The 15879-nt window shown below is 44.7% G+C and overlaps 1 protein-coding gene across 1 annotated transcript in view; it reads right to left on the bottom strand.

Moving 5' to 3' along the window:
* LOC124799041 (multiple C2 and transmembrane domain-containing protein-like) overlaps positions 1-15631 on the bottom strand; it is a 377532-nt gene extending 361901 nt beyond the window's left edge. Inside the window, exon 1 of the mRNA XM_047262579.1 lies at positions 15502-15631. Within this exon, the coding sequence (XP_047118535.1) occupies positions 15502-15631 (130 nt within the window). The remainder of the gene's footprint in view (positions 1-15501) is intronic.
* Positions 15632-15879: the final 248 nt, after the last annotated feature.

The following is a 15879-nucleotide window of genomic DNA, read 5'->3' on the forward strand; positions in this document are numbered from 1 at the left end:
CAGACCGCAAATGTCGTAACGCAGAGGTTGCGCCAACTCAAGTGAGCGATACATGAGCACCCGTCCTATAGCCCTGACCTCTCCTCATATGATTGTCACGCCTTCGGTCCCTTAAAAAATGCCTAGAAGGGTCGAAGATTCCTGTTGGTGGAGGATGTGCAGCAGGCAGTTATAGACTTCTTCACGCAGCAGGACACGATGTTTTACCAAACGTGTGTCATCAACTTGATGCGTCGGTGGGACGGTTGCTTCAATTACTCAGTTTCAAATGGTTCAAATGGATCTGAGCACTATGGGACTTAACATCTGAGGTCAACAGTCCCCTAGACTCAGAACTACTTAAAGCTAACTAACCTAAGGACATCACACACATCCATGCCCGTGGCAGGATTCGAACCTGCGACCGTAGCAGTCGCGCGGCTCCGGACTGAAACGCCTAGAACCGCTCGGCCACCGCGGCCGGCTCTTCAATTATTGTTTGGTATATCGATTCTGGACTGTACAGCCTTCAACGGAAACCTTTTGATCGCCCTTTTTAATGTAGAATGGGCTTCATCCAAAGGCAGGCACTGAGTCCATGACCCTGGACTGACTAGCATGATAGCATACGTACGACTTTAACGGTTTTACCCAAATAGATTGGAATACGTAAGGTGGCATCATTCGACAGGAAAACCATTAAAACTTGGTGACTTAATGCATGAATTACAGGGATCTCCTCAAAGTGATGAGATTTTGCGATCTGATCTCGACAATGCTGCTCGTCTTATCCTGCATACCAATGTGTTTTCTGCAGTGATCAAAATGGTTATTGTATTTAAGTGTGATTTAATCCAGTAGCTGCTATAGAGAGTTTCGAGAGGCAGCTTGGTGTTAATGGATGGGTGTCCAAAATACACGTCAAACATGTAGATAGTAAAATGTAACGTAGTGCCTAATGTTCTTTGTAATTACATTAGTAATAGAGCACGCAGTGTATGTCTACGTAGTGAGACAGGTGTTGGCATTGTTAGAAGAAATGTCTTATTGTATATAGACATTTATTCTTTAGGAAATTAAAGAAAAGCAGTATTGACAAAGGCCAGATTGTTGCAGCCCGGTGCGTGGGAACGAGCATCTCGGAAACGATAAAGCTGATCGGTACATCACGAGCATCTACGGAAAGCAACTGAAGGACGATGCAACCGCGAGTAGTAGACCAGATCTTTGACGTCCACGATTGCAGTGGACAAGGGATCTTCGTGATGGGACAATGGATTCAAGGGAATCTGTCACCTCGTTACTGTTTGCCTAAGTATCTCTGCTAAATACGCGCTGCTTACGTCTGCATCTATATTAACTGCACTTTATGATATGCTTAATTGTTGCTAAGGTTAGTATAGTATAGCTCTCTGTTCTTAGGTAAATTCTACTTAGCCACATATCGGAAATGTTCAGCTTCACTGCATTACAGCAGACTCGACAACAAGAGAGTGCTCAACAGCATACAGGAAAGCGTGACCGTAAGTTTCTGTCGTTAAACTACATTTCTGAAACTAATTTTACAGGGATTTCTTCAATTTCCCTCACTTCATCTCCAAGCAGAGGGACGTATTTCCAAGAATGAATAACACATATTTAGTTTTAACAGTATGTTAGATAAACAGATAGTGAGTGTGCGTGTGTGTGTGTGTGTGTGTGTGTGTGTGTGTGAGAGAGAGAGAGAGAGAGAGAGAGAGAGAAAGGATATATGAATATTTCTCGGCAACATGAAAGTGAGAGCAGGCACAGTTACTGTTTTCTACCTATGACTCGAGGCCGTGGTAACATCAAATGGCTCATGACTTGAATTCAAACGGGAGGTGTATTTATGATCTGCACGTCATAATACCATCGCACGCTAGTAGAGGAGCCAGTTAGAAAATGTCAGAGCCTAATTATGAAGCGGTGTACTACAGGCTGCCAACGGCCTTGCCGCAGTGGTAACAACGTTTCCCGTCAGATCACCGAAGTTAAGCGCTGTTGGGCTGCGCTAGTACTTGGATGGGTGACCATCCGGTCTGCCGAGCGCTGTTGGCAAGCGGGGTGCATTCAGCCCTTGTGAGGCAAACTGAGGAGTTACTTGATTGAGAAGTAGCGGCTCCGGTCTTGGAATCTGACATACGGCCAGCAGAGCGGTGTGCTGACCACATGACACATGCCCCTCCGTATCCGCATCCAGTGACGCCTGTGGGCTGAGGATGACACGGTGGCCGGTCGGTACCGTTGGGTCTTCATGGCGTGTTCGGACGGAGTTTAGTTTTAGTTTTAGTATTACAGCCCGCATCTCGTGGTCGTGCGGTAGCGTTCTCGCTTCCCACGCCCGGGTTCCCGGGTTCGATTCCCGGCGGGGTCAGGGATTTTCTCTGCCTCGTGATGGCTGGGTGTTGTGTGCTGTCCTTAGGTTAGTTAGGTTTAAGTAGTTCTAAGTTCTAGGGGAATGATGACCACAGCAGTTGAGTCCCATAGTGCCATTTAGTATTACAGGCTGCGACATAGTCGTGAATAAAAGCAGTGATCTAGGGAGTATAGAATTTTCTTCTTTGATTCCAGTCCAGAATCATAGAAACCGTTTCCTGAGACATCTGAAAACGGTCATTACTGACGAAAACCGATAGAATGATGACAATTTTGTTATCATTGACTAGAATTAAAGAAACGAAGTGAAGTATACCGTAGTAATTGGTGTTGAATTGGTGAAAGTATACAGCAAGACTGTGCCGTCATAATCACACAGTCGTTAGGAGGCTCAGACGCTTGCCGTGTGCTCAAACGAGTTTGAATAACGAAGAACGGAATCACATATTACATCCCCCTAAAGAACCAGAGGAAAAGCTGGAGGCACGTATGCCAAAGATCGGCTATCACAGCCAGAGAGGTAGTGGAAAAACTGGCCGGTGCGGGTAGGACGTGCGCAATGAGATTTCCGTACAGACTTAATTTTGTATATAGAAATGCAAGAATACAGAGTCTCGAGGCGGTAGCATTCAGTAAAATGTTCTCGGGTTTCCCACCACGTCAAGTGATTAAAATTACACGAGCTTTCGGCACATTCGTAAACTGTGAGGACGACATTGTCGTCAGTTTTGATGTGGTGGCACTGTTTACGAATGTGCACGTCGAAGACTCTTTGGACTTAATAGCCCAGTTCTTTGTAAGTGCCGTGGTCGAGCTATTTAGGCACACTGCTACGTCTTCTTTCCTGCACAACGGCCAGTATTACGATCAGACGGATGGCGTTGCAATGGGAAGCCTGTTAGCTGCAACTATTGAAAATCTCATCTTGGAGAATTTTGTGAGTGTCGCCTTAGACACGGCATTATTAAAGCCTAGGGTTTCTTTCGATATGCTGATGACACGTTTGTCATTTGGCCTCACAGACGTGAGGAACTTGACGAGTTCTTGGAACACCTCAACAGTGCTCATAGTAACATTAAATTCACCATGGAGGAAAGGAAATGGATCCTTGGCCACAGCGTCTACAGAAAACCTAGCCACACCAATCTGAACATGCACACCATCAGCCATCATCACCTGGCACAAAAGAGCCCTGTTTTACAAACAATGGTGCATCGTGCAAGAATAATATCAGACACTGATAACCTGCTCTATAAACTGACCCACCTAAGCAAGGGCTTCAGGAAAAACGGCTAGGACGTTCGTCAAATAAAGGAGTGATTTCAAACAATAATGACAATAAGACCATTGACGAGTAGCAGGAAAAGAAACTTGCTTTCATGCCATTCTGTCGCGCTGTGTCTGGAAAGATGAGCCACCTGTTGAAAAGACACAAGAGAAAATCGAACTTCAGGCCTCCGGCAAAAATCCGTCAAGCACAGAGACAGCTGAAAACGCAGCAGGTCTCAGAACATCTGGGGTCTACAAGATCCCTTGCGTGCGTGGCCAGTATTTCGTCGAACAGACAGTGCGTGCTGTGAAACAACACGGGAAGGAGCATGAGAGGTTTTATCTTCTACGCTAGACGGAGAAATATGCTGTAGTTGACCGTGCTCGCACTAACAGCTTCTGGGATTGTGTAATTACAGAAGACAATGAAATAAAAATCACCAATATCACCCTAAAGAGAGATGGTGGCCTGCTGCTAAGCACGGAGTGGTATCCAGTGACCGCGCTGTTGAAGCGGGCGCATCCAACTCCCAGTCCACATATGCCCGTATACGGCGATGTCCCAAGCATCACTGACATTACAGCCGGCAGCAAGTGTATTGGCAGTCATTACCACTTGGCAGTGGCCAAGGGGTGGTTTACCGAATGCTCGTGTAATTTTAATCACTTGACGCGGTGGTAAACGTGAGAACTTTTCATTCGACGTACATAGGAAGTTTATCCATTCCAAAAATCGAGAACATTAATGATTTTTACGTTTAAACGATATTAATATTAGCAAGATAGCGCTTCCAGGAATTGTAAGACTTTCGAGAATGTTTTAATTTCAAGTCTGAAATCGGATAACAAATCACAAAAGAAACGTTTTTTCGTGTGATATGTTAACAAATTATGAATTATCGGATTTTTCCTTCACTTACAATATGAACCTCGGTTATTGGAAAATTTCATGATTCTAGGTCAACGTAAAGCACCCGACAGGATTTGATGAGTGATTTTTCGAGTATCAAAATATATCATGTAAATGAACATATATTAAAAAACTAAAAACCCGCCTCGATTGCGAAAAAAGCACCTAGTGTTAAGTGTTAACTCATGTTTCGGCGTAGATAACTACACCTTCTTCAGAACAACAATAAGACCCACAAGTGCCGAAGAAGACCTTTGTCAATGATTAAAAGAACACCATAGCTATACATTTAGAAACGAAAAAGAAAAGGGAAACACAAACAGTACATGTGTATAAAGTCAAAACACTACTTAACTTAATGGTGTACGCTCCACCTGGGTTAACACTTAACACTAGGTGCTTTTTTCGCAATCGAGGCGGGTTTTTAGTTTCCAACGATTGCTGACGCGCTGAGATGTTGAAGGTTCTTAAATGAACATATCTTTTGATTGAATTGACTTAGAAGCTTATAATTTTTACACCGCTAACGCACCATATGTCTTAATACGTGACACAAATTTGAACTTGGTATGTCTACTCGTTCCTGAGGAAAAGGGTTCTTAACAGTCGGACAAAGAGACAGACAGACAGACCGAACGACCGACAACAGAGCGATCCTAAGGGGAACCAATTTCACAGATTAAGGCGCGGAACCCTAAACAGTGAGAATTAGTCATCACTTTTCAACTTATTCTGTTACGAAGTCGACAATCCTCGCCGCCCAGTGGATGGCGCGACTACTCACACCCATTCAAAAAAAACCCGCCGAACCGAAGTAGCAGCGGAAATGTTGTAACTGGGTCACGCCAATCCAGAGCACTTCTTTAGCCGCCTAGTCAAAATGGACGAGTGCGGTGAGTATCACTGTGACCCTGAGTGCGGTGAGTATCACTGTGACCCTGAGGCAAAGAAGCAAGGCAGTCAGTGGCAACACGTGGGTTCACCAACGCTGAAAAATAGCGAACACCCAGCCATCATGAGGCAAAATGACACCGAGTACTTTTTAGGACTGATGTTGAAGGTGCTAACAGTTTATGTCATAAGGGGAAAAAGTATCACAGAAGCATACAGGTGAAGTCTCACGACGAGGTTACAAGAGGTTGCAAGACGAACTGTCGCGGGAATCTGCCCGAAGGAGTATTGCTGCTCCTCAACAACGCCCCACCCCATTCTGCATAGGACACAGTCACACACTCTCTCCTTCAGGCTATCAAAGTCTGAATTCTGCTGACACGATGGCCAGAGAATTCTTCGTAATTTCTCGGACGAGGAACCCATTGTGTGCCAGGCACTGACAGAAAGACGAAGAGCTGATTTTTCGAAGTGGAACATTACCTGAACAGCCAGAATACAGACGTATACAACAAAGGTGTCCGCCACGTCATTCTACATTGGGAAGAATGTGTTGCAGTGAAGGCTGAATCTGTCGAGAAGGACCAACACCATCACAAAGTTTCATAGTTGCAGCTTGGCTTTTTCCAGGTTATAATTAAAACTTCATGGAGAACCCTCGTATTTGGATTCAACCTTATTGTATGTAAAGTGTAAAGCCGAACAATTACTTTTCCCGATCTACTGAACGTTCCTGATCAATTAAAGGAAAGCGGAACTAATCCACTACACCGTGCTCACCGAGAGACGTGTCGTATTGGTTAGCACACTGGACTCGCATTCGGGACGGCAGCGGTTCGAGTCCTCGTCCGACAATCCTGATTTAGTTTCCCCATGATTTCTCCTAAATCGTTCCAGGCAAACACCGGGATGCTTTGAAAAGGACGCTGCACATTTCTTTCCCAATATTTTCGAAATATTGCTTGTGCTCCGTCTTTAATGACCGCACTGTCAATGGGACGTTAAACCCTGTTCATCCTTTCTTCCTCATTCCGCGCTCGACCTGGTTTCAACTGCTTGTCGGAAAACTCTGACATGTATTCTACGAGCACAGTTGTGACCACTGACTTGCATCGAAAATCCTCCGAGATTTAGGTGGTTATGTGTCAAGAGCGGGAAGGATTGTGGAGGGTAGGTGGTGCGGTTGATTGAATAAAGGTGACGACCATTGATTGGCCGGCCTAGGCCTGTGTCTGCAGGGGCAGGGCAGGCCACGGTTCCGACGATCGAAGGCGGCAGCTGTGCCCGTGGCTGTTGGCCCAGCTCCAAGTTTGGCGGCTGCGCCTCTCGGGTTGTAGGGGCGAGCGAGGGGGGGAGGAGAGGACAGGACATGTGCGACATCTGGCGCCCGGAAGAACGGCGGCGTTTCGGCACAGGGGCAGCCCTCCCAACAGTTCTCCAACTACACTATCTGATCAAATTATCCGGACACTTATTACTAGGCATTAATATGGGATGTATCCATATTTCGCCTTTATGACTTGAAATCTGTTAGGGACTCTTTCAGTGAGGTGTTTGAATGTCCGTGGAAATATGGAAACTTATTTTTCCTCAAAATCCTAAACCAGGGATGGTAGTGATGCTTGACACTGGGGTATCAAGCGAGGTCCACGTCCTAACTCATATGAAAGGTGTTCCACTGGGTTCAGTTTGGGACTCTGGACAGGCTAGTCCATTTATGGAGTGTTATTGTCCACAAGCCATTGTCTCACAGATGTTGCTTTATGACAGTGTGCACTGTAATGAAAGTTGGAACAATCGGTCTCCGAACTGTTCTTCTATTGTAAGCAGTACGCAACGCTGTAAAGTGTGCTCACCCTTCCACTTTAGCGTTTCCTTAAGCGCAGTAACTGGATGTCATCTCATCCACGAAACCCACCCCCAACCCGTAACGTCATCTCCTCAGTACTACACTGTTCGCCCTACACTTGGTGGTACGTTAAGTTCTCAGGCATTTGGCAAACCCAAAACGTACCATTGGTTAGCCACGTCACCTCCTCAGTACTACACTGTTCACCCAACACTTGGTGGTACGTTAAGTTCTCAGGCATTTGCCAAACCCAAAACGTACCATTGGTTTGCCACTGGGTATAGCATGGTTCATAACTCAAAAAACTCGTTTCAGTACTTACACTGCCTCAAGCGTTGCTTAACGCTGGCTACACAAATGTGTGGTTTAGCAGCTGCTAGAGCATTGTACCTTTATTTTATTTATCTTTTTTTTTTACACCCAACGCACAGTCATTCTGATACTTGGAATACTGGTAGCTTTTTGAGTCACACGAATGATCCCTCGCTGATTTCATGCGATTTTTACAATCATCCTTCGCAATTCTCGACGATTCTTGCCCGTCAGTACATGAAGTCTGCATGGCTTGGTTTAGCTGTGGTTGTTTCTTCGCGTTTTCACTTAAGTCGCATCTTCAGGAGGGTTTAGACGTCCCTGATATATTTGTTAATCAGGTGACATCCAATGACTAGTCCACCTTCGAATTCACTAAGTCCTCCTGCCTGACCCGTTCTCCTTTTACTGCTTCCCTTCTGACCACACAATATTCGCAGCCTGCTTTTATATCGGCGAGTCTGCGTCTCGTGATATCCAGTGATCATTGCCTGATTGCTTAGTGATGTCGGGACGGTTTTGATCAGGTAGTGTATATACATACTCCACAAACCACTCTGAAGTGTACTGCACAGGGCACTTCTCACTGTGTTTTGTAAACCATACTTTGTAGCTCAGTTTTAAATGTTGGCGCAGAGCATTTCCCACTGTAACGCATGTTGGAGCCTCTTCCCATTCCACTTGGATATGAAGCGTGGCAAGAATAACCGTTTAAATGCGTCAGCGCGCTGCAATTACTCCGCTCCACCTACGTTCTACCAGCCCCTACAAATCTTTGAAAGCCATGCCCTCCCCCTCGCGTCCGTATCCGTTTATCTACCAGCACGTGGATCCTTTAACATCTCGTCAAATTCACACATATTCGCACTCACATCGAACACCTCTGTAGGATCCTACACGATTCAAAACTCGACTACCCAATAATTTCCAGTCCTGGTTTGCTGCCGCGCCTATACCGACACATTCCATCAAACCTCTAGCTCTTTATTCACATGAAGTGTTGAGTGCTATTGACCAGGGATTTGACATCGATTCCGTATTTCTGGATTTCCGGAAGGCTTTTGACACTGAACCACACAAGCGGCTTGTAGTGAAATTGCGTGCTTATGGAATATCGTCTCAGTTACGTGATTGGATTTGTGATTTCCTGTCAGACAGGTCACAGTTCATATTAATTGACGGAAAGTAATCGACTAAAACAGGAGTGATTTCTGGCGTTCCACAAGGTAGCGTTATAGGCCCTTTGATGTTCCTTATCTGCATAAACAGTTTGGGACAAAATCTGAGCAGCCGTCTCAGGTTGTTTGCAGATGACGCTGTCGTTTATCGACTAATAAAGTCATCATCAGAAGACCAAGGCAAGTTGCAAAATGATTTACAAAAGATATCTCAATGGTGCGGAAATTAGCAGTTGACCCTAAATAACGAAAAGTGTGAGGTCATCCACATGAGTGCTAAAAGGAATTTGTGAAACTTCGGTTACACGATAAATCAATCCAATCTAAAAGCCGTAAATTCAACTAAATACCTAGGTATGTCAATTACGAACTTAAATTGGAAGCAACACATAGAAAATGTCGTGGCGAAGGCTAACCAAAGACTGCGTTTTATAGGCAGGACACTTTGAAAATGTAACAGACCTACTAAGGAGACTGCCTACACTAATGTCCGTCCTCTTTCAGAATACTGCTGCGCGGTGTGGGATCCTTACCGGATAGGACTGAGACGAAGTACATCGAAAACGTTCAATGAAGGGCAGTAGGTTTTGTATTATCGCGAAATATGGGAGAGAGTGTCACAGAAATGATGCAGGATTTGGGCTGGACGTCATTAAAACAAAGGCATTTTTCGTTGCGACGGAATCTTCTCACGAAGTTACAATCACCAACTTTGTCCTCCGAATGCGAAAATATTTTGTTGACACCGACCTACATAGGGAGAAACTATCACCACGATAAAATAAGGGAAATCAGAGCTCGTACTGAAAGATGAACTACGTAAAAAAGACAGAGGATGCAATGGAGATAGTTACATAGTCAATTGTATGTCTTGTGCCTCACTCAAGACTCACCCTACTATAGTATGTGACAAAACACCTACAGCCGTCCTTATGATTTTATTTTATTTTGTTGCAACCAGTGTCAGCGCTTCAATGCGCCATCTTCAGGATGTAGTTGACGCGGAACGGGTTGATACGACCCGTATATATATCGCATCTGATGCCAGCATGACTGGATACGTAGATAATGAGTCAGCACTCTAACCGGCAACTGCCAACATAGAGCATCAACTACAGCCTGAAGATGGCGCATTGAAGCGCTGAAACTCGTCGCAACAAAATAAAAAAAAGTCATAACGACCGCTGTAGATGTTTTATTTTGTCACGATAGTAAACGGTCGTCTTCCCAAAGACCTCCTGCCACACAGATGGACATACAAATACTATGTGTCGCACCTTAGAGGCCACTCTGTGTTTTCTCATACTGTTATATTGCAGCTCCTTTGTTAGAAGGTATAGCTGTTTTCGTAACCACCTTCTTCTTATCATATTAATCTTTGTTTATATTAAGAGCCCTACTAATTTTTAGTTTTAAATGAACGTAAGTTCTTAAAGTGGTGTTTTAGTAGGTGGGAGAGTCAAATAACGCAAATGAAATGTGTCCTTTAATTGAGCTGTGTCTCATGAAATTAAAAATAAATAAATAAAAATAAAAAACACACATGAAAATGTATGTACAATGTTAAATATAATGAAAGCTTGTTTCCTAGATTTGTATTTATACTTTTATCATGGAACACATCATACATACTGACGTGTATTAGGTTAACGTAGCTTCGATTTCAATAATTTTACTTGTGGAAGAATTTTATTTGAGTTGAATCAGTCGACTAGTCAGTCATGTGGCGGAACTGACTTGTCAATTTGTCTCCTTATTTGCCATGTAACCTTCCGCATGGCTTCTGCTGCATCTTTTACGTAATTTTAAGTTACATTCTTATCATTACTGTCAAAGTGCGCCTTCCAGCAGGAGGTATGAATTTGCTCATAGCGTATTAATATTGTTTGTAGTTCCACTCTCGGTATTATTTACGATGTTATATTCACGAAATTTTTGTATTATAACGGCTGAGTCTTCCTTTTCTCACTTTCGTCTTCTACTCAGATTGAAATGGATCGGGCCGGCCGCAGTGGCCGAGCGGTTCTAGGCGCTTCAGTCTGGAACCGCGCAACCGCTACGGCCGCAGGTTCGAATCCTGCTTCGGGCATGTATGTGTGTGATGTCGTTAGGTTTAAGTAGTTCTAAGTTCTAAGGGACTGATGACCTCAGATGTTAAGTCCCATAGTGCTCAGAGCCATTTGAAAAAAATTTTGAAATGGGTCATCGTTTAAAAAAATAGCAATCCAGACTATTTTTTATCACACATATTTAATCTGCCAAGGAGGTCCTGTTCATTTTCCATTCACAGACACCGTAGTACAGTATGAAAACACACACACGCATACACAGACAGAAAGACACGCACAGTTAGTCTAGAAAATATTTGTAAGTGTGACATGGAGTATGTTATCCTAGAGAACGAACAGGTGGATTTCTCTTTGTGTGATCACTTTGCATCATTTCAGACATGTGCTCTCTTGGAGAGATTGCAGCGGTAGTAATTTCAGTGTGCTTTTGTAGCTCATCCACTGCATCGCGGTACTTTGTGTAAATCTGTCTTTTCAGCTTGAGCTACCAATAAAAGTAACAGAGGGAAAGACCAGGCGAATTTATAGTGCAGAAGTCTTCATTTAGTGTGCAGTATCCATTGTTCAGCAGATATATAATGAATTCATGTCAAGACCATACGTCCACTGTGTCCTGTTGTTACATCACAATAAAAATATTACACCGTTGTTGACTTCCTGTCATTTGATCCACGGGTGCATTAAACGCATTCCAGGTAAACCGCACACATTTCGCACTGGTTTAATTTCGGCCACAATGTGTTCTCAGAGAAAGCGCTGTTCTTCCTATGGGATACCTAAAGTTCACCGGAACACACCGTGTAAATTTGCATTCTATGTCTCTCCTCGAATGAGTACCTCCTTGAACTTGTCGGCGTCCCTACAATAGTATGTCTGATGACCGGATGAAGAGAGAGGAGAGAGGGAGAGACAGGGGGATGGAACGAGAGAGGGAGGGACAGAGAGAGAGAGAGAGAGAGAGAGAGAGAGAGAGAGACGGACGGATGGAGGGGCGGAGGGGGGGGAGGGGGGCAGGGAGTGAGAGAGACGCGGTTGCGCTCCCGGCAGGTGGGCCGAGGTGAGATAAACGCTCGAGACTGACAGGTGTCAGCGAGGTGTGGCCCTGAGCTGCCGGCTAGGAATGCAGCTGAAGCTAGAAGACGTACCCCCGTCGCGATGCTCAGTGGGTAAAACCCAGCCAGGTACTTGGCGTGGAGTGTTGACGCTTGCCGCTGACCAAACCGCAGAACTGGCAGAAACTCACTAACTCAGACACACTGTTATTAACAGTGTGGACGGACCAGTGGAGTCTTGTAACATAAAAAGAACTATCAGAAACATAATTTTAAGCTTAATCAGATGCAATGGGCCCCTAACTACACCAAAACACAGATAATTAGTTACAGTTAATATAAGAGCAGTAACTGCACTAAAATTATGAAAATAATATACCTAAAAGCGCTAACTGCACATTTCATAGATATGCAAACGCTTCGACCTAGATTACTTTTGCTGCACAGCCAAGTATAGCGTTTACTTTATTTCGATATATGTATTTTATGGGGTGCAAAAACGCTTAAAATCAGGAAATCATGTTATCCGTAAGTAAACCACAAACATTGAGTGAATTTTTCGTCAAATGTTGCGCGACGGTTAATAATTTTGTTTCCATATTCCTTTAATATGCACCAGAAGATGTATGTCACAGTTAAAAGTATCATCTTGCCTCGATGAAAACACAGACCGCAGTTGCACGAGATGGCTTTGTAGTTCCTCCACGAGGACTCCAGGAAATACTTGGCCCAGAGAGAGAAGGGCGCAGTCACAGAAACTAGCAGGAAGGCGTACGTGTTTGATTCTGTCGGAACGACATTGCATATCTTTGAAGTTTGCTCTTCGTCCGCGGTGTTTCCCTGGGGTATTGTCAGGCGAAGTGAATCGAATAATCCTGTTTGAGCTGATACAAATGTCGGGCCTGCAGTTCCTGCAGTTTACCGTGGAAAAATGGAATGCTTTTGCAGTTCTGGAATGAGCATCCAATGTCACATTTGCGCTCTGACATGAAGGACTCCTCGGCCAAACAGTGGGTCGCTGCCTTTAAGCCAGTACCAACCTCTGCATGGAGAAATACGATTGGTAAGGGATGGAAGAAAAGTTTCGGCGGCTTTCCCCTGCACTGTGGCTAAAGTTGGGAATCCTCTCCGGTCTCGCGGTTCTAGGCGCGCAGTCCGGAACCGTGCGACTGCTACGGTCGCAGGTTCGAATCCTGCCTCGGGCATGGATGTGTGTGATGTCCTTAGGTTAGTTAGGTTTAAGTAGTTCTAAGTCCTAGGGGACTGATGACCACAGCAGTTGAGTCCCATAGTGTCAGAGCCATTTGAACCATTTGAATCCTCTCCTCCAAGTAAATTTGTGGGTGAGAGGAGAGGGGAGTAGGGGACGAGAAGTCGGTGACGGCGATGCTATCCTGTCACGGAGAGACGAAAGCGTCTTCTGCGTCTTCGGCCTGGCGTGTTTTGCTGTGTTCTTTGAGTGTCGCGGTTTGCGTCTTGCACTACCCGTTGTCTACGCACCTCACACCCTTTGTGTTCCCCTCGTAAACTAGGCTATATTTCGAAAGAGCTAGTGTACATTTCATTTTTGCATACTTGTGAGCAAATCGTGTTGCCTTAGTGTACTGCATCATAGTCGAAGGGTCTAGTACCCGTTTCATCTTTGCATCTTTGTCAGCGGCTGGTGTTGCCTTAGTAAACTGGATTATAGACGAGGGATCTAGTATACGTTTCACATTGCCTAATTGTGAGGTGCACAGATTAGGTAGTCTATAGTGTACGCTAAACAGATTCCATCTAGATTCGAATAATCGTCGAAGGTCTGGATGATTCCGTCAGATACCAGTAATTTCCTACTGTGAATTGTTTGCTAAAAATAGTGTAAGATTCGTACGGCGATAGCTAAATAACAGTCATCTTTTCTTTTGTTGATTGATAGAATAAAACTGCTGTTACTAAAATGGACATTTATCATGTATTTTTTTCAATTTCATAATCCTACAAAAGATTCAAACTAGGCGACCGTTAAGAAATAAATGTAGTCAATACAGATCTATATTGTAGTTTCACTGTGACGGAGTTGCTGTTGCAATACAGGTGGCCACCCTTTGAAGCTTGTGCGATGAATTGCTTGATTACTGTTTGACGAGCAGTGCATTCGCTCATATAGCATATTATTCGATGGTGATGTCGTCAGATTAGATAACAAACTATACTGCCGAGCACCAACACCACGTAGAGGTAGACGTTCTAGTCTCCCACACAGCTTAACAGGCGCACCGATTCGATGCGCATGAGTTACAAATGCTAAACACGTGTTAGGTACAGTGAATGAGAAGATATAGGCTGGAAACTGCCGGAAAAGTCATAAATATTTGTGTCACTATTATTCAAAAACTAATTCAGTGAAGTATTTCGAATTTCTTGTCAATGGGTGCAATATTCAATCATGAACCCACTGATGGTTTTAGATTTTTTGTGTGTGTCAGATTTTAACAATATTCCAAGTTCATACGTTCTGAGTTCGAGATCACTCGTCTCCTGACACGAAGAAAGGACAAACTCTACAGGATGATTTTGCTAATTGGAGACAAACTGCAGAAAACGGTCCCTGAGAGGATAACGAGCAAAAACGTCATATCGGCACTGGACGGAAATGCGTTGCGACGGAGAACACACACGTCAGTGCGCGGATACAAGATCTTTGACAGTGTCGCTTTCAGTGATGGAAAGCACACATCAGAACACGCCAGGCAAGGGTGGGAGGGGCGGGGGAGAGGAATGTTCTGTCTGCACTAGTGTTTATCTCCACACTGAAGGTGGCAGTAAGCTGGAGCAGCAACATGTAGTAGCCGCAGTACCCTTCGTACCACCAAAGGCAAGTCTTTCAGAAAGGGAAGCAGGGTCATCCGCAGGAAGTATAGATGTGGAAGGGTGATTCCTCCCACGAGGTGGTAATCAGTAATCCGTACCCACACACACTAAGGCTGAACTGGTGCAGATGTTTCGTTGCCACCATACCATGGGGATTCTCCGTATCTTGCAGGTGGGCGTTGTGAAGGAAGAGTATAGTCTGTGGGTAATAAGGCACTGAACCGTTGTAGGTGATGAGATAGTAGCGGTCGTGAGAAATGTTTTCGACGTGGTCGTCTGGTTTACCCGACACCTGGTGCTCATATGGAGGTCACTGTCGAAGATCTCCCTACACCTTCAAGTGGGTGTACATCACAGCCATATGTCCATATGATCTTTCTTGCTCCTTGTACTCTCACGTATCATTTCCTATCGTTTGTCTCCATTCAGGAAAACCAGCCTATATAAGTTATGAGCGTGAAACTGTGCTACATTCTTGTTGTAGTGCAGTGAGAGTCTTGAACTGGCAGTGGACAGTGCAGGGATACGCTTGGATCGCTGATGACTTGTGACTCTCGTTTGTGTGTCAGTCTGAGTGAAATGTACTCGCCAGTGAAACGTATTCGCTGACCGACCTCGTCATGTCTGTTACCTACAGTAGTTTTGCAAGTGCTTGAATTCTCCGTTCTTGTGCTATGCTTCCTAAACAGCAGCCGCGCCGCGCAGACAGCATACATGCCAGGCGCTCCCAGCGTGTACTCACCCGCCTTGTCCCGTGGCGCGAGGTCGACTCCGCGGCGAAGCAGCACCCTGAGCAGGAAGAACGTGTGCTGGCGCAGCGCCGCCTCTCGCCTACGCGTCGCGTCCTCCACCTGCAACAAACGCGATCCCATTGTCATAATCGGTTTTGGTCCATAATGCCGATCTTCAGATCGGTCAGGAGAAGGGAAATCAGAAACAACTGCTGGACTATACACATCTTGTAAACAATAAATTATAAAATAATGAACATGTACCCGGACTAATTTCATATTCACACTAAGACAAAAAATACAACGCACTACGAAGGAATTATCCGAATGGGATGGAAGTCGGTAGATGTGACATAGATGTAAAAAAAAAAAAAAAAAAAAAGATTACA

This window comes from Schistocerca piceifrons, chromosome 5 (assembly GCF_021461385.2).
Source record: "Schistocerca piceifrons isolate TAMUIC-IGC-003096 chromosome 5, iqSchPice1.1, whole genome shotgun sequence".
In the NCBI taxonomy this organism is placed as follows: domain Eukaryota; kingdom Metazoa; phylum Arthropoda; class Insecta; order Orthoptera; family Acrididae; genus Schistocerca; species Schistocerca piceifrons.